This window comes from Sceloporus occidentalis, unplaced genomic scaffold (genome assembly GCF_023333645.1).
Source record: "Sceloporus occidentalis isolate IW3139 unplaced genomic scaffold, rSceOcc1.0.p SCAF_40, whole genome shotgun sequence".
In the NCBI taxonomy this organism is placed as follows: domain Eukaryota; kingdom Metazoa; phylum Chordata; class Lepidosauria; order Squamata; family Phrynosomatidae; genus Sceloporus; species Sceloporus occidentalis.
Window position 1 is genome coordinate 1,140,987 of NW_028317020.1, and position 18,901 is coordinate 1,159,887.

Sequence of the window (18,901 nt, forward strand, 5' to 3'; positions counted from 1 at the left end):
CCTTTTAAAATAATAATAAAAACTCACATTTTTAATTAAAGCAACACACCACAATTGGACACAAAAAAAATAGCAATATGACTTGGCATGATAGGAGTGTGATTGCTAACAGCAATCACACTCCTATCATACCCAGGCAGCCAGTACATGCTGGTACAGGGTGGCTGTAAGTGATGTGCAGACCCCATATTGCTGGCAGCATCAATACACAAGGGGGGCAGCTAGCTAGGTTTCAGCATGTACTGGCTGACTTGGCATGATAAGAGTGTGATTGCTAACAGCAATCACAGTCCCATCATGCCTAGGTTCCAGCACTTACACATCCAACCAGTAAATGCTGGAACCTAGGCATGATGGGACTGTGATTGCTGTTGTCCTACTGCAGCTCCTTGATGCCACTCACAGACTTCAGCAGGGGGCGCGGCCTCCCTCTGCATTCTCTGCTACTGCACAGAGGAAGCAGGATATGATGTGACGTCACGTGAACTCTGCTGGGTTCCGCTTCCTCTGTGCAGTACAGAAGACCCTCCCACAGGTAAGTAGCGGGGCTCTTGTTGTAGCAGGGCTTGAGGTGCGAGACCGCGTAAGATCGGATGCCCTGGCTGCCGATCTTACACGGGCCGCACTTCGAGGTCTCGCGGGCTGCATTTGCGGCATTTCTATTGGGGGGGTTCCTACGGCCCTGGGGGGGGATTTCTTCATTATCGGTCCCCCCCGCAGGAGTAACTGGGGGGATCTGTCCCCCCCGTCCCCCCCGGTTCCTACGCCCATGACGGTGGTACAGCATAACACCTACCACTATATACTGAGGCACTCACTGACAGTGGTACAGCATAACACCTATCACTATATACTGAGGCAAACATTGACAGGGGTACAGCATAACACCTATCACTATTTACTGAGGCAGACATTGATGGGGGTACAAAGTAATCCCTATCACTATACATTGAGACAGACATTGACAATAATGCAGCATAACCCCTATCACTATATACTAAGCCAAACATTGATGTGGTGTAAGCCTACCACGTCAGTGTCTGGCTTAGTATATAGTACAGATACACCGAAATGAAAATTCTGGACCGAAACCGAAAATTCAGCATTCAGCTGAAACCTGGCTGACTTAGCATGATAAGAGTGTGACTGCTAACAGTACATGCTGGTACCTGAGCATGATAGGAATGTGATTACCGCCTCCCTATGCCATGATAACCCCCCACACACATCCATTTTATCACACACTCATTCACAAACATTCAGCATAAACTACAGCATAACATCCATCACTCTCATTCACTTACTGAATGTTTTCCTACCTTTTCTCTGTAACTGTCACTTTTCCTCCTCCTCTTCGTTCTTCCTCTTCTTCCTCTGTGTCCTGTCCTTCCGGTGCAGCGAGCGCAGAAGGCGGTGGGCGTGGTGTAAATGATACTACATTAACAGACCTCCTGCTCCCTTGATTGACTTTAAGCCGGTTGGAGGGAGACATATAACTTTCTTATACATCTTACCCTAGAAACATTGGATACCTGGGAACTCTCTGGGTCCGGCTACCTGGAGCCCACCCTTGCGAAATGTGGGTAGGATGTCCCACTGACATCGGTGGGCAGTTGAGGGACGCACACTACGTCAGATTCGGAGAGGGCCATGCGAAGATCTGCGATTTTGGTCTTGTTACAGAAGGCGTTTTTGAAACAGCAGAAAGTGAAAGAAGGAGAATGTGGAACGTTCCTATACATTGTCCCGGAAATACATCTGAACAAAGCATACAATGTTGCTGTGGACTGGTGGTCCTTTAGGGTGATTCTATTCCAGATGCTTAGCGGGGCTTTACCATTTTATCTATCCTGTTCCATTGTAGATGAAACTCCTTGGTATATCAAAGAGCTCTCTGAAGAAGCTGATAACATCTTGAAGCATCTTTTGAGAAAAGATCGTCAGTATCACCTCTGGATCGCAGGATGTATTAGGCGGGATCCATTCTTTCAGAACATTGAGTAGGAGGAGATAGAGAGCCGCCGTTTAACTCCCCCATACCAGCCATCAACACCAAATCTCTGCTTGCAGGAGATTTCATTAGTTTTGGACACCGCAGAGGACTCTTTATTTTACATGTGACATGTCCTCTGCATCTAACATCTCTGCATCTTGCACATCCTCTGCATCAGGCAGCCAGCGTCTTTCTGGCTTTTCCTTTGTCACTCCAGACTGGATGGCCTGAAGGATGAACAGAGCCCTGGCCAAGTGTATCCATGGAACATCATAAAATCATAATAAATTTGAGAAACACCTATATTTTTTGGTATTGTTTCCTTCGCCTTGTATAACTACAGGTACCATTCTTTACAGATCACTCTACATGGCTATGACCTCCTTCTGCATTTATGACATCATACAAAGATTGTGTATTATTTATAGAGGCAGGAATGTCCCAAATAAAACTGTTTTTTAAGCAATCATCTTTATATGCCCCAATGTAACTTAATTCATGTGATATCATACCCTATCTTTCCATAATTAGCAAGTTATGGATTTTGAAATAACATCCACAACTCGACGTTCAAACGTTCTTTGATTCTTTTATAACATTCAAGTACTAATCCATCACATCCTTCCTCGTTAGCATCTCCAATTTCCAGGGCTGAGAACTGAGACCAGACTCATTGGACCTTCCAATGGATTCCAGACCCCTCCTATATGTATACATTTGACTATGGATGTGTTAATTCTATTAACCTCACAGACGTGCCAGCCAGTGACAATGTACTATTAACATTATTAAATCACAACCTCTTGCCGTTGCACATTAGACCACTAGCTTGCAATCGCCAAGTTGAATTAACATGGCTCATCATTAGCAATTAGCCTTAATCTCTACCCATACGTAGTGTATAAAACAGGCATATTAAGGGGCAAGGCTTTAGCAAGATTTTTGATTCAGTGGCCTGATCTATGTACATGGGGAAATATTTAAAAGAAATGTTATGTTTTTAATTTAAATTTTATTGTAATTGGATTTGAAAGAGGGACTGTCCCTTTACTACTAAAAGTTTGGGGTCACTCAGCTGTTTTCATGGAAAACAGGGAAATGTCTGGCTGTAACATAATTGCAAAAGGATTTCTAATGATCAATTAGCCTTTTAAATTTAAACTTGGATCAGCAAACACAACGTGCCATGGGAACACTAGAGCATTTGATCGTGTTCACAACTATATTATTGGGTAGGGGGTATATTTTCCTTTTAACCACAAGTTAAATTCCCCTAGTGTCTTCAACACTGAAAAAGGGGGCCTATATTTTGGGAAAATCACATACCTGGTTTCTTCTGTATCTTTTAATAAGATAATTTCTTGTCATTAGTTCCTGAGACCATTCCGCATCGGTGTATCTGGATCCCGTATCTGGATCCCAGCTCCACAGCAACTGTTCAACATCCTGCTACCTTCTGTTGGCATGTACAAGGATGTTAGAAATTATTTTTTTTGTGTGTTGCCAAGATATACTTTTGTAGCCACCTTCAGTTATGTTGTCTAAAAACATGCTGTAGTACAGCAATCAATTACTTGGCTTAATTGTCTACATATAAAAATGAAACCTGTCCTTCATTGGTTGATGCCAGAGGAGTCTCTTGCCGGTGACCAATAGAGTCTGAGACAACCACTCTGAGCAACTTGGCCTGGACAAAGGGAAACCTCGGAGCAGCTTAGTCATTGGTTGATGCCAGAGGAGCTCATTGCTGATGACCAATAGAGTTGCTTATACGGACCTTTAACTCCTGAAGTGGAAACTTGGCCTGGGGAGGCTCCAAGAGTTAAACATCCGTACGAGCGACTCTATTGGTCGCTGGCAGGGGCCTCCTCTGGCATTTTTTTCTAGGGTTTTTCTAGAGACTGTTTCAGCGGCAGAGGAGGCACAGGCAGGCTGTTTTGGGGCACAGGCAGGCTGTATCAGTGGCAGACTTGGCCCAGTAGGACTGTTTCAGAAGAAGAGGTGGCAGTGGTGGCCATAAACTACATGGAGATCCAACAGACTGCATTAATTGATGTTTTTACATGCATTTACACACATCCATAAAAATCTATTTTTAAATCCACTCTTCACCAACAGATACGGTAAACTGTATAAGGAATAACATCAATTCAAGACAAGTGTGAACTGTTGGGAGTATTTTATTATACTGTACACTGGCAACCTATCAATTAAAACAAATAGAGAAACAGAGTATCAACAATAAAGAGCAAGTATGTAGAAAAACACCAGGTTTACTTAGCTTATTATAGTTTCGTGCAGTATCTGGAATATCTCAATTGAAGCATATTCACATATGTCCCTGGATCTGTATGTAGACAGGTTTTCAGAAATCCCTTTCCAAAATAAAATGTAATCTTCTAAAATGGGTATATACAACAGAGGAGCTCCAAAAGAAGGATAAAACTTCAATAAAATGGAAGAATAATTCACATTAAACAGTTTATCTTCTGTCCAACGGAGTATGTTGTATATGTTGTATGCATGGTCATGTGCTCATGAGCAAAGTTCTACCAACATAGGTCAGCAATACGTAATATAGAATCTATTCTGGGTACAGATCGTGAAAGGTTAAATGCAATGGCAGTGCACTACAAAGACGTGGGACATGGGTCCCTTTCCTCCTTAAGATTTGTGAGATTAGAAGTCACTCCACCGTTTAACAGAGGAGACGATAGAAAGCCATTAAAAAAATATTTTAAAAAAGCTTTTTGGATTCTAGAGATGAAATGGACAGCCAGCAGGCAGTGCAGGCAGTTGCTTATAAAAAGAAGCTTATAGCAGTGTAGGCTCGACTACACAAACCTTAGCAGCTGTGGCTACTTAATGCATTTATACAGTAGCACCACCACTGCCTTCATCCGTTACAAGGACACCCTGAAACATATGATATAAGGGTAGAATTGTAAAGAAAAAATCAGTGGTGTATTTCTTGTGATCTCTAGCCTAAAACTCTTTGACCTAAGTGGAGGAGGGTCTGTTTCTGGCCCAGCACATGCACACGTCTGTGCTGAATACCACGACATGACTTCAAATCCAGAGCTCTGCTTCAGAAGGATGTGTAGATATGCGCAGCCTGTCAGAGTGTAAATGTTGCAAGGGATATCTCTTCAACCAGTTCATTGAAAAGTGGTGCACGTTGGGTTGCCACCTGCCCACCTGGACAATCCTGGGGAGAAATATAAAGGTCCTGGGTCCCAGATTTATCTCTTTGTATCCAGGAAAATACTGAGCTGGTGGCCATGTAACTTCGCATTCTGCTGGGGAGGGGACAGGGCAGCCTTTGGACAACTTAAAACAGTAGATTTCCACACTAAGCAGGACCCTTAAACAAATTTGTGATGCGTGTGAAGGGAGGGACAACATTTGGCATGAGTAGGGGAGAGAGCTGACGTGTTGTGTCTGTGATGGAGATTTTGCAGACTGTCTATTCTCTTTTCTCACTGATTTTTCTCTCCTTTCTGCCCTATCTTTCTCCTATGTTCACCATCATTTCTATCCTCTTTTATGCTCTTCTCTTCTTATCCTCCCCTTTCTCCTCTTTTCTCTCTCTGCAACTGTCTCTCTCTCTCATCTCATTTCTTTCTTCCTAATTTATTTTCTCCCTCCTCTCTTTTCTCTGTCTTCTCTTTTCTCTTCTGTCACATTCCTCTCCTTTCTCTTTCATCTCCTATTTCTTTTCTCATTTTTCTTTCTTGTCTATCCACTTTCCTCTCCTTTTTCTCTGTCACATTAAATGTTTTACTGATGAAACTTGCCAGGTCACATCCCAGGTGCAACCCCTCAAAGAGTGTCCAGGAATTTGACAAATGGTGCAACCCTAACTGCACCAGATAGCCCTATTTCCCATTAGGCAATCTACCCCTGGTACCTAATCCCCAAATGGGCATAGGCCAAAAATGTGCCACTGAATAATGTGATGGGGTAATCATATCATGTGAACAGAAGGTTACGATGTCTGATTGAAGTTGCATACACATAAATAAAAACAATATATATATATTACTAGTCCTTTTATGTGTAGGTTGTGAGTTAATTTAGCATATAGAACTGCAAAATGTAATATTTGAGAAAAGTGGCAAATCAGGTTTAAATTAAGAACGTGTAACCACTGTAATTTTGCTAATAAGCATGTTTGGAAAGTGACTCATCCCAACACTAGCTCTAGGTAAAAGGTTACCAGCCTCAAAAATGTAAGTTACACAGTTAACCAGTACTTTAGTAATTAAAACAGAAAGCATATATTTCTACCCTTTACATGAAGTCTATGGTAGCAATGTTTTAGTGATCCTAATAAAAAAGTGTATCTTTGTACTTTTTATTTAAAATGCATTCTTTCACATCACTTAAGCAACTCTCTATGTCTCTGGTCAACATCTCCAAGAACAACAGTGAATTTACATTCCACATGGTTTTTTTTTGTCACCTAGCCATATTTTTGCATCCATATTCAGCCATCGGGTTCCAGGTTTTATTTATAAAAATAAAGAAATTAATAAAATAGTAATCTTTCTGCTTACTATCCCGAGGGCAAGGAACAGGTCAAAATGTATTTATTACTAGTATCAGATTAAAAATATGTTGAAAATACAAAAATACTGTTTTCTTCTTTTAAAATAATTCTAGTTTTTGCAAATATTATGTTATACTCTAAGACAAGACCAAGGACTGATTAAGGTCTGAATCTCTAGGCGGCAGGCAGACTACATGGGCCAAATGGTTCTTATGTGCCATCAAATTCTATGTTTCTATGTTGTAATATTAGTCAATTGTATATGATCTTCCTCTGCTATCTTGGCCCAGTCAACTAGACAAACATGTTCCTGATCATACAGCCTGATTAATGAAAGTCAATCAAGGGATGGACTTCATCAGCATTGCCATAAAGAATCATGGCAAGGAAAAACCACCCAAAATATCACGACTGACAACAATGGCAGCCTCATGCTAGAATACTAAGTGCAAGAGCAAAGACAGAGGAGATTCTACTGCTACTTTTCTTTTTGTGTCCTGCTCACAAATTGTACAACGCTGTGGAATATGATAGCACTATATAAATCAACAAATAATAATATTAATAGAATCATGAAGAATTGAGGACTTTCTTGACACATGCTTTAATCATTTTGTAGCAAACAGTGAACTAGGGCAAAGGCAACGGATTTTTTTCATTTTTACCTGCCTACTGGCTAATTACGAGGCCGTCGATCAAAACTAGAAAAAAAACGATCCTTGTTAAGATCAAGTATTTTGGTATTTACAGTAAATCAGTCATGTAACAAATTTCACAGCAAAAGAAAATAAGTTGAAATCTAAGTGGTAAAGGTGGAGAAGACATTTTAATTCAATACAAATGTTCCCCTAATCAACACCAAAAGATAAGTTTTTTATAAAGTGGAATAATAAACCAAATAATCATTTGCACTTATTAGATTTTTATGCAATATATTTTTATTTTCTTACTATAAAAAAAATGTACACATTGGTTTCAAACATCATTTAAATTGTAATCAATTACACATATTAAACATACAACAATGGTTAAAATGAATTAGCTAACTTTAAAACTACAGATGTTCTTTAATTTTTAAGTACTGTTTCCTCATACCTTTTGTTCCCAAATGCCCTGATCGTAATGTCAACTGTACTTACTGTATATATTTCCTTTATTATACCGCAAACTTCTGTTCTTAAATGTATGTATTTATATAGAAGTAACAGCAATGCCCCATTTCAGCACACTATTTCACATTTTCAGGCTTCCTAAATCTAAACAAACATGTGCTGAGTCTACAGATAAGGCCAATTATTGTATGTAAAATGCGAAAAAGGCTAAATATTGGAATGAGGCGCTATGTTTACCTTATGCGTCTATGTATAATGTATACAGAAATGCATTTAAGATAAGATTTGCATAGATTGTCTCAGTAGGGTAAAAGAGATAAACAATCCACTGACTGTCTCTATTGTCCTTTCAAACATTTGGGTTCACTTAGAAATGCACTTGGTTTTGAAAGAAAAGCACATTTTGTCCTTACAAAAACATGAAGTGGGTCAGAAATACAATGTAGGCATTGTTAATATTGTAAATGACTATTGTAGCTGGAAAATGGCTGATTTTTAATGGAGTATCTTCACAGTGGTACGGAAGACCTTTATCACTCTCATCACTCCTGTGTTCCAATAGTACGTTGTGTTCACTAATCCAAGTTTAAGTTTAAAAGAATAATTGATCATTAGAAGACCCTTTTGAAATTATGTTACAGCTAGACATTTTCTAGCGTATATACAATCTTTGAAACTTCAGTTAGCCAATGAAAAAGTATCATCCTTACCAGGTTTTCTTTTTTTCTTTGTATGGCTTAAAAGAACACAAATCTATACCCTTATGATCCAGTCTATTATTATTAATAATAATAAAACTACTCATCTCCAAGAGGCATACATCAAAACTTTCTAATTGACCCGGAACTCTTGAAATATTAACAATTTAATGGCCCATCATAAAGATTCTATGTGTTAACCAAACGGCTCTCATGCCGGCCCTCATGCCGGAAATCTTGACTTACCGTATTTTTCGCTCTATAAGACGCACCTGCTGATAAGACGCACCTAGATTTTAGAGGAGAAAAAAAAGGAAAAAATATTTTGAGCTAAAAAATGGGCTATAAAAAAAGGACATCATCCTCCCGTCATGCCTGCACAGAAAAAAGCTGGTCAGACATGATGGGAAGTGTAGTTGGACTACAAGCGCCGTACTGCGCATGCGCCGGCGCCATACGTGACACGGCGCTTGCGTCAAATCCCCCCGTCCTCTCCATCCAGTCCGCCCTTAGCCGTCGCAACGGACCAGAGAAGAGGAGAGGCGGCGACAGAGGCGGCGGTCTCCAGATGAAGACCTCCCCTGGACGGCGAAGCGAGACAGAGACTGTCCGGGACACTTTTGGTGAGTACCGTATTGGCTCGGATATAGGCCGCCCCCGTATATAGGCCGCACCCTAAAAGTTTGGTGCTTTTTTAAAGAAAAAGTTTTTTTCTTTAAAAAAGCACCAAAAAACATACTGCCACTCTGCCCCCCCCCGCCCCCCGAGATATGCTACCACTGTCCTCCCTCCCCGAGATACGCTGCCACTGTCCTCCCTCCCCGAGATACGCTGCCACTGTCCTCCCTCCCCGAGATACGCTGCCACTGTCCTCCCTCCCCGAGATACGCTGCCACTGTCCTCCCTCCCCGAGATACGCTGCCACTGTCCCCCTCTGCCCCCCCTCCCCAACTTACCGGAGCAGACTCCCGGGTGTCTTGCGGGGCCGGCGGGGGACATCTACGCAATACAACTTCCGGTGCGGCACATCCGGCACCGGAAGTTGTATTGCGTAGACGTCCCCCGCCGACCCCGCAAGACACCCGGGAGTCTGCTCCGGTAAGTCCGCGGGGGGTGCAGAGGTAAAACGCATCCGCACGATGCGCTTAGACAACCTCCCGTGCCGGCACCCCCCCCCGTGGGAAGTGCTGGCAGGGGAGGCTGTCTGAGCGTATCGGGGAGTAGGATGCAGGTCCCCTGCACCGCTGCGGGGGATCTGTATCCTAACCCCGCTGCCTGCCCGGCGCCCGGGACTGCATGTCCCGGGCGTCGGGCGCTAGACCCCGAATATAGGCCGCACCCCCACTTTAAAGTCTTAAAGTGGGGGAAAAAAGTGCGGCCTATATTCGAGCCAATACGGTATATCGTTGCCCCCCCCCCCTCCCTGCCTGCATCTTCGCTCCATAAGACGCGGCTGATTTTTCATCCTACTTTGGGAGGAAAAAAACTGCGTCTTATGGAGCGAAAAATACGGTATTTAAATACACTTAATTCAATACACTATTTAAATATACTTAATTCAATCACCTGCATTCAAGTAGGTATATCTAAAATCAATATAATCACAGCAGTGTAGTATAGGAAGAGGTTAACTCCAGCCTGTTTGACCCTGCAAGTCTTTTGCCTTTTTCTTTAAAGCTAAGCTATATTACAATGTCTTTAACATAGCATAGTTTTTCTTCCAGTAAAAAATTAGATTTAGGTCCTAGATTTGAGTATGTTTTAAAAAAAAAAAAACCATTTGAAAACATTTGATTACTCAATGGTACACGTCATTTAAATACCCCAAGCAAACAAGACATGATTTTGCATCAATTACATAAGAAAGGAAATTTGTAAACATTGCTAATCAAATCAAACAGCACAATAAAAACTTAATCTTGTAACATAATTAACTACAATTATAGTGTAGCTGCCAGAGCCACAAGTCTAAATTCTTAAAGATGTTTTTTCTCTCGGATTCCTTTGTTGTCTCTGACGCTAGGAGACGAAAAAGAACCCCTGGTTGCTAGATAATCATTATGTCCCAGCAAACGTGGGAAAGGCATGGACTGCCAAATGGCTATAAAATTCTCAGCAGCGAATACCTCCCCACACTCACCATGTTTATGATTAGCTGTTTTATAAAATCTGCAACTGTAACAATATAACAGTGGCAATTCTAATTCATAAAATAAATATTAATATATGTTTTTAAAGATATATACTATTTTATGGGGGAATGCACCAATTTAATTAGTTTTTTTTAGATCTCCACCCCCCCCCCCCCGAATATTGCATTGCCTGAAGCAACCTAAGTCTGTGCAGTAAAAAGGAACTTCCAGCGCCTTTACAAACATTTATATTAAGGGAATTTGGTATTTAATATAGTTGCAGGAGTGTAATGTTATCACCACATTCTCATTATTAATGCAATGTCTGCATAGCTCCCTACAATTCAAGAGGCCAATGTTTTATTTTGAATCCCTTTTCTTTTTTTATTGGATACTAATAAAAGCTAAGTTCTAGACAAGTTTCTAGTTATCAATAGAGTTGGATTACCTTTTGGAATCCTGCAGTTATTTATTATATTTTTTGAGCCATCGTTTTGAGTATAATTTTGTTGCCAAACATTCTGAGATCTGAATGTGTGACAAAAAATCTAAAGAAGACTTTTCAATATATAATGGTTTGGCTGCTTTGGGATCCTATTATATCCAGGGACAAAGATCAACATACCAGTGTGCTGACTACGCAGGATGAACATGAAAACACACGTAAAAACATCTCAAAATTGACATGTGGAATGCTAGAGCCCTTTTATATTAATGTATATTCTTGTTAAACACAGATGGGTATAAGCTCTATTAAAGAAACGCAAGGAAAAGGAAACTAGTTTAAAGGAAACTACTTTATCATCAGTCATCATTTCAGTACAGGGTAATCTGAATTTATTCTTTCAATAAAATGTAATGTAATAATTCAGTGGTAGCAATAACTCTGCCTGCGTACATCTAAAATATTCCAATCACCTTCCAAAAAGGAGTAATATCATCCCTTTTGTTTCAAGGTCACCTATTCTTTTTTTGTTTGCAAATCTCCATGTGGACTAGATATGCAAACTGGTATTTCTATGATTTTAAATTCCATGTTTCTATGGCCGCTGGAAGTGGGGTACTACTCGTGACCGTTACAAAATGCAAATTCCATGTATTTATGCTGCCAGCTCGTAGGAGAAGCGAGGTGGTTTTAACCTGTTAAGCTTCAAGTCGCAGATGATATGAAAGAGTGCGTTTCAGAGTACTTACTAACGCAGGCTTTTTCTTTATCATATTTCTGGCCGCAGTCAGTACAGAGGAGGAAATGGGCTTACCTGTTACCCTATACCATACCCAAGTACCATACACCATATCCAGGCAATTATGTATTTACTGTATATTTCTAGATTGTAAGCTCGCTTGAGCAGGACCCTTCTGTTTCTATGTTATGTCCATTGTGCAGCACTAAGAAATATTATGACTCTATATCAATCAAATAATAATAAAAATATTAATAGCAACAATATAGAGATACTTCTTTATTGTAATCAATTATACATCATAATTCGCAATAAAATTTACTTTTAATGCTTATTCCAAGAGCGTGTCCAACAAATACAATACCACTGGAAACCAGGATGTTCTATTGAAAAGTTAGACTGTTTTTCACTTTATACCATTATTGTCTTTTGTTTCTTTGTGCGTAAAACCTTCATAATATGTAAATATTGTGTACACTAAATCCTTGATACAGATGGTGGTGATACTATGGTGTTTTTCACCCTGTGTATTATAAACATGTCTATATATACTGTACTATCTGTAAACCAGCTCATAAACACTTAAACATACAAGATCATACAGGCTTGTTTGTAGAACACCTTGTGATTTGCCTTCTTTTTGTTCAGGACATTCCTGTGTGTTTATCTGCTTAGTCGGGGCATACCTGAGTGTTTACTTGAACATTCTAGCTTCACTCCCTTGCCTCAGAGCCCCCCCCCCCCCTATACGATCTTTACTCTCTTCGACCGTCTAATATAGTCTATAACATGAAGAGCCTACCGCTCCCCTTCCTCTTATTTACCACACTGCCCTTTCATCCCGTAACCAGTCTGACCAGTTTGAGCCGGTCTTTTCAAACGTCAGGAGGGGCGTTTAAAAACCAGGAGGGGGCCTTTATCCTCCTTTTGGTAAATGTGTCCCAAAAATAGTCTCCATTCCCTTTAGATGCATGTAACCTCCCAACACTGACCACCCCTTCACTGATCCCTTTTGGTATTGTCCGAAGCAATCATCTCCTTTAGCTGCAGTATCCGGGAGTCGCGTAGAGATAGAACAGGGGGTAGTGCTAGGGGTGTGCTGGGGGTGTGTCTAAATGTGTTACCCGATTGGCCGACGCGGTGAGGCTTCATCCTATAAACGTTGCTGATTTACTACCGTGGAGGCATCTTTGAGAGACTGCAAGGCAGGAGGCAGGTTCTGCTCATCACTTACCACAGGAGCCTAATATAAGTGCAGGTAAGCCAAGTATGTGTTATATATGATATAATATGTAAGGCAGACATACATACGTCACTGAAACAGCGATGTGAGTGGTTGAAGATTCAGGAGATCCCTTTTTTTATAAGAGAAGGCTTATATCATGGGATCCAGGCAAAAAAATCACAAAAAATGTGTATTGGAACAAATCTGCCAAACACAACAAGCCATGTGCATTTGAAAGGTCTTTTTAAAACTGTGTCAAAGAAGTTAAGGTCAGAAACAATGACACGTGCTCAGGGACCTTCAGTCTTCAGAAGTCTTGTACATTTAATCTCTAAAACACTAATACAAACTCCTGTTTCTGGCTGTTGAGTAAGGGGTGATTTTATCAGAACCCATCCCTATTATCTGAATTACAATTTCTGTACACATCACTTGATTTAAAAAGTACAACCTAAATACTTATGCCCCTGATGATTGTGCTATTTGTATATGTAAAGGAAAGCTGCAATGTAAACCTTTTCAAATACTCAGTCTTAATGCTGTAATTGAGCTATTGACCAAGGCAATGTTCTATGTTCTTTGTTGCAGATTAAGATGCCAGAGAGCGGCTGCCTTCACCTGAACACCCCATTGAGGGACAGTGTGCCCTTATCCAAGTTGACAGACACCACAGTATACCTTAAACTTGACAATGCACAGCCAACAGGGTCCTTCAAGATTCGTGGCATTGGACATTTGTGCAAAACAGTGAGTGAACAATATTTAAGATGCATACCTCTCAATATTTTACTTTTGTTTTAGGCTGTATGGTTAGATATGTGGCAAAGGGGAAGGGCTTTACTGAAAGCTTTTTTGTGTGCCTTTATGATCATTTGATCACTATAAAATTAAGAAAGCATTTTTCATGAATAACAATGCCTTGTGTTTAAACACATTTTCTGTTTGTATACACATTATTGTGTTATTGAGATTTGTAGAACACAGGGGCACACTCATATCCAGCAATTATTCTGAGCTCTTTGAAAAGAGGTGCAACAGAGAAGAAAAAGGAGGCAAAAGGATTTGGGTTCCAATAAGGGACTGTCCCTCCTAAAAGTATTTTAATATGAGTTTTTGATATGAGTTTTTCTCATATGTAAACTGACTTCTTGCAAAGAAAAATCAATGTCGTCTCTTTCTAATAAGTGGAAGCTCTTTATGGAAAACATAATATGAACCATGATGTTTCCTCGTGGGAAAGGTCTTTGTTGACCTGGGTGGTTTTGTAATTGTTTATTACATAATATTTACAATATATGTCCACACTTCGTCTCCTTCTAAGAGCAAATAAAGTGAATGAATAACTGTGAAATCCTTTCCTTGCAGTGGGCAGAGAGAGGCTGTAAGCATTTTGTGTGCTCCTCAGGTGAGTTTGCACCATCTAACATACTACCTCTTCATTCCTCCACTTTCGGTCCATGATTGTTATACCATACTAGAGTCTGTGTCATTGGAGACCTCTTTGTGCCATTAGCCAGCTGTACTGGGTTCCATTTGTTGTCTATCTGGGCTCCGCTCTAAATGTGGTCTTTGATAATGACATCTGCTAATGATAGAATCTATAATTAATTTTATGGTAAATCTCTTAAGTGCAGTACAATCACTTTGAAGTTCTGAATACGCCACACAGCCATTTTATGAGGTACTTGGATTTCAAGATATGCATTTTAGATAAGAGATATAGATCAGTGTGGTTTAGTTTAATTGTTCCACTAGAAGATAAAGCTGGGTCACAAGTTAATTGGAAAGAGATACTATCTGATGGAACATATGGTAAAAATTTATATCAACTCAAAGTCAGGCTAATATTTAGATGTTGTTCTACAATGTTACCTTGAGGTTCAATGCTGAACAAACCATTCATTGATGTGAAATGTCACTCAGATATTATCATTTAAATGTTTCAGTAAATATGATGTATAATAGATGAATTTGTGTGTCAATACATTCACAAGGACCTACCATATGATCATGTTTACTTCTTTTTTTTTTTTTCAGGTGGCAATGCTGGTCTTGCCGCAGCTTACAGTGCCCGGATGCTCTCTATACCCGCCACTATTCTTGTACCGGTCACCACCCCTTCCTTTACAATACAGAGAGTGAAAGATGAAGGAGCCACCGTCTGTGTGGTAGGAGAGGTCTGTACAGTTTTGCTCATCCAAAAAGAAAAATTAGATATTACAGAACCTATATAATGGTAAAATAAACATTATCCATGCATTAGAACCCTACTTCAATGTGTAAACTGTGGTAGTAGCCATCTAAAATTCATGTTCTAATGAGCTGCACGGTTGTTCCTTGCCATTAAACCCCTTACCTTGCCTGGTGCAAGCAGCTACACAATTACCAATGGGGTTGTTCACTTAACACTTCATTACATGACTCCACTGTGTTACCCACTACACAAGTGGACCGCCATGTTTGAAGAACTTTAGACTGGCATTGGATGGGGGGGGGTGATTGCCCTCTAGGCAGCAAGTGGCTATTGGTGACAAAATCAGACAGGCAGGGAGTGCCAGTCACCCTGAGAAATCTGGTACAAATATTTTTCTATTGAAGAGGCCAAATATATTTTTAAAGTTTAGTGGTACTTGGTTATCTCCCTCGTATTAAGTTGATGATTGTTAGTTGAAGTTATGCTAAAGCTATCATAGCAGTAGGTGTTAACCCAAACATTTAAATAATATTTTTTTTTTTAAATTCTATAGATCCTGGATGAGACCATCGAGCATGCCAAGGAGCTGGTTAAGAATAACCCAGGATGGGTTTACATCCCTCCTTTCGATGACCCTCTGATATGGTAAGAGTTTGTGGGCATATACAATAAATTATGAGCAAACAAGCCACGTCATGTTAAAGCATCCCTAGCATCTATATTATCTATTATATTATTATCTATATAAACTTTGCTAAACTCTGTCTGCCCAAACAACAAAGCATTTCCAGTACTTAAAAAGCTCATGTGTATGTGTTCTAGTTCTGTTATCATAATCCAGTCTACCAAACAAACATCCTTTTTATCATAGTGCCTGTGCGAAAGGATAGTCAATCACCCAGTTGGACATTCTGGCTAATGAAAGTCTAGGAGGAAAGGACTTCTCTAGGATTGCCATAAAGAATCAGCATAATGTGGTGTTTCAGCAGGGAAAGTCATCATAAATATCACATGACTGACAGCAATGGCAGCCTCCGGGTTTACGTTTATTGGAACAAAATTTACATAAAATATATTTTTTTTCTTGGTCAATTCTAACCTACATTGCTGTATAAAAAACAGTTTATTTTATTCTCAAGCAGAGAAGTTTTCCAAGGGACTTTCCCTTTAAGGCCTAAAGGCTACTCTATTTGTAAGGAAGCTTAAAAGTGTTTTTCCATAGACACTATGCCGATAAAACAAAGCCTTGTGTACATAAATAGCCTCTTGGTGCATCAGGCAAGCCAATTTTAAGACAAAATACCATTTTTCACACATGTAGCCCGAGTCAACAGTTTGCAGTGGATGCGTACCAAAAATAACACAAATGTTAAACGTAGGCTATATGTAAAATATTTTGCAGGGAAGGCCATACCTCACTTGTAAAGGAAATGAAAGCGAGTCTTCCTTCCAAGCCCGGTGCCATTGCCCTGTCAGTGGGAGGAGGTGGGATGCTCTGTGGGGTGATCCAGGGCCTCAGAGAAGTAGGATGGAGTGACGTTCCCATCATTGCTATGGAGACCAGAGGGGCACACAGTCTCAATGCAGCTATGGAGGCAGGAAGGCTAGTCACCCTGACGGAGATTACGAGGTAAGTGAATGACAGAAATGGTTGAGCTTGACTAATGCTCAAGCTAAAGGACATCATTTTTGTTCCTTAGTGACTAAATGAAGGAACGGAAGTCCTACAACCCCTGTGTTCTCTTTACTCAAAATTATTGAAAGGGCAAAATTGAAAAGCACAATCTTATCTTACCAGATTGAAGTTTCTGTCACGTTTCTGCTGTTATATTCAGTATTCAGGTATATATTTGTTCTGTTTGCCTTTATTCTTAGTGTGGCTAAAACATTGGGAGCCAAAACTGTGGGAGCCCAAACCCTAAAACTGTCTCAAGAGCACCCTGTCTATTCTGAAGTTATCACTGATCAGGATGCCGTGACAGCTATTGAACGATTTGTAGGTGAGTAAACAACATAGTATAAAATATGATTGATCCAGCTGCCTTCAATCCCATTTCCAATGATTGTCATTCCAAAACACAAAAAGCCACTGTAACGGGTTCACAAAGAGCTGTAGTGACTCCCAGAGATCACCCACATGTATCCTCCTGTTGTCCCTGAAATCACTTCCAGCACCAGTCAGCATGCGCACCTTGGAACCCTGCTATGTGTACCCAATAAGTAGACACAGCTACCTTGAACTGAGTACAGCAGGAATGAACAGTTTATTGTAGTAAAACATACACTGATATAGCCACAGAACCTTATTAACATAAATTAACATTGATAAACAGGTACATGTAGACAACCCAACCTTTAATCCCCTTTAGCTACTGAATCTCCCCCTGGCAGCCATCCTGTTAATGGGATTAGTTTACACAATGGAGTTCCTGCCTGTTTGGCAGCCAGGCTGGAGCAATCTCTGACTACCTTGGGGCCTTGTATGACAGGTCATTCTGTCACAGCCACAAAGAGAATTACCATTTTCTATGTTATTAAAAAAAGAAGTACTTTATTCACATCCGATGGATAAAACATCCAAACAATAAGGAGACTTACATTAAATAAAGCAATCAAATGTGGCAGAAGAGCAGAAACGGCCTACAAGACAAGAACGGAATCAGAGGAATCAAGCTGTAACTTATTAGTGCCAAATCTGGGTACACTATCAAACAATAATACAATCAAACAATATTACATAGAAATAGTAGAACATCAATAGTTAAATAGAACCATGTGAGGTCCAAATGCTTAGCTAATTAAATTGAGACTCATGGGAGATGTATTTCAAGTGTGAAAGGAAAGTGACTGGAGTAGGGTTGGACAGTCTTTGGCTTGGATACATTTTTGAAAGGTCAAATGGCTGCCTCTCTGGAGAGCTTTTCTTTTTTATACTTTGACATACATCTTCCCTCTGACAGCAGAAGCCAGCATTGATGGTTCCTCACTGACAGATACAATGTAACATAAAAACATACATTCTTGGCAGATAAGAACTATTCAACCCATCCAATCTGCCCATTTTGTTTCTAATGTGATGACTCGGACTTTAATCAGTCCTTGGATTTGTCTTAGACTCAGGATAGCTTTCCCATGCTTGTTTAAATTCCCTTACTGTACTAGCGTCTACCACTTAGGAGGCTGTTTTATTTATCTACCACTAATGCCTCTTGACTGTACAACCCAACAATTCTTTATTGGATTGTCTGCTTACTTTAGGTCCTCCGAAATAATTATTCTCAAGTCCCTCTCTTTCGTTGTCACTGACAGAACAGTGCCCCCAATGCTGTATTCTGCCTTGGGACACCAAGTGCATTATTTTGCATTTATTAACATTAAACTGCAGCTGCCACACTCCATTTTTCAAATTTACTTAGCACTACTATACTTTAAGGAATGTAGGGAGCAGAACATTTTTAACCAAAGCTCTCTCTTCCTCTCTAGATGATGAGAAAATGCTTGTGGAGCCTGCTTGCGGTGCTGCTCTGGCTGTGGTCTACAGTGGTGTGATCGGGAGGCTGCAGAGAGAGGGCAAGCTGTCTAAAGAGCTCTCGTCCCTGGTCATCATTGTGTGTGGAGGGAACAACATCACTTTGTCACAGCTCTCCCGACTTAAGGAACAACTGGGCATTCCAAAGGTCAATGCTGCCTAATGACACCAGATTATTTGAATTTGAGCTACCCGGATTTGTAACACTAATTCACTTGCCCATAGAACAGCAAGATGCACAGGATGACTATGGCCTGTTAAAATGCCGCTCTTCTCCTGAGT

General features: G+C 40.3%; 1 protein-coding gene across 1 annotated transcript; it reads left to right on the plus strand.

Moving 5' to 3' along the window:
* Nucleotides 1-13,490: 13,490 nt before the first annotated feature.
* LOC149290173 (L-serine dehydratase/L-threonine deaminase-like) lies at nucleotides 13,491-18,782 on the plus strand. Its single transcript, XM_089489656.1, has 7 exons — nucleotides 13,491-13,643; nucleotides 14,262-14,301; nucleotides 14,934-15,073; nucleotides 15,644-15,735; nucleotides 16,493-16,720; nucleotides 16,966-17,090; nucleotides 18,574-18,782. Exons 1-7 carry the CDS (start codon nucleotides 13,491-13,493, stop codon nucleotides 18,780-18,782), a joined length of 987 nt encoding a protein of 328 aa, XP_089345782.1.
* The last annotated feature ends 119 nt before the right edge of the window (nucleotides 18,783-18,901 follow it).

Bases quoted from the DNA above. Each gene is read 5' to 3' on its own strand.
- LOC149290173 (XM_089489656.1), top strand. From the start codon at position 13,491: ATGCCAGAGAGCGGCTGCCTTCACCTGAACACCCCATTGAGGGACAGT. The intron at 14,302-14,933 runs GTGAGTTTGCAC...TTTTTTTTTCAG, and splicing joins GCATTTTGTGTGCTCCTCAG to GTGGCAATGCTGGTCTTGCC. The intron at 15,736-16,492 runs GTAAGAGTTTGT...AATATTTTGCAG, and splicing joins TTCGATGACCCTCTGATATG to GGAAGGCCATACCTCACTTG.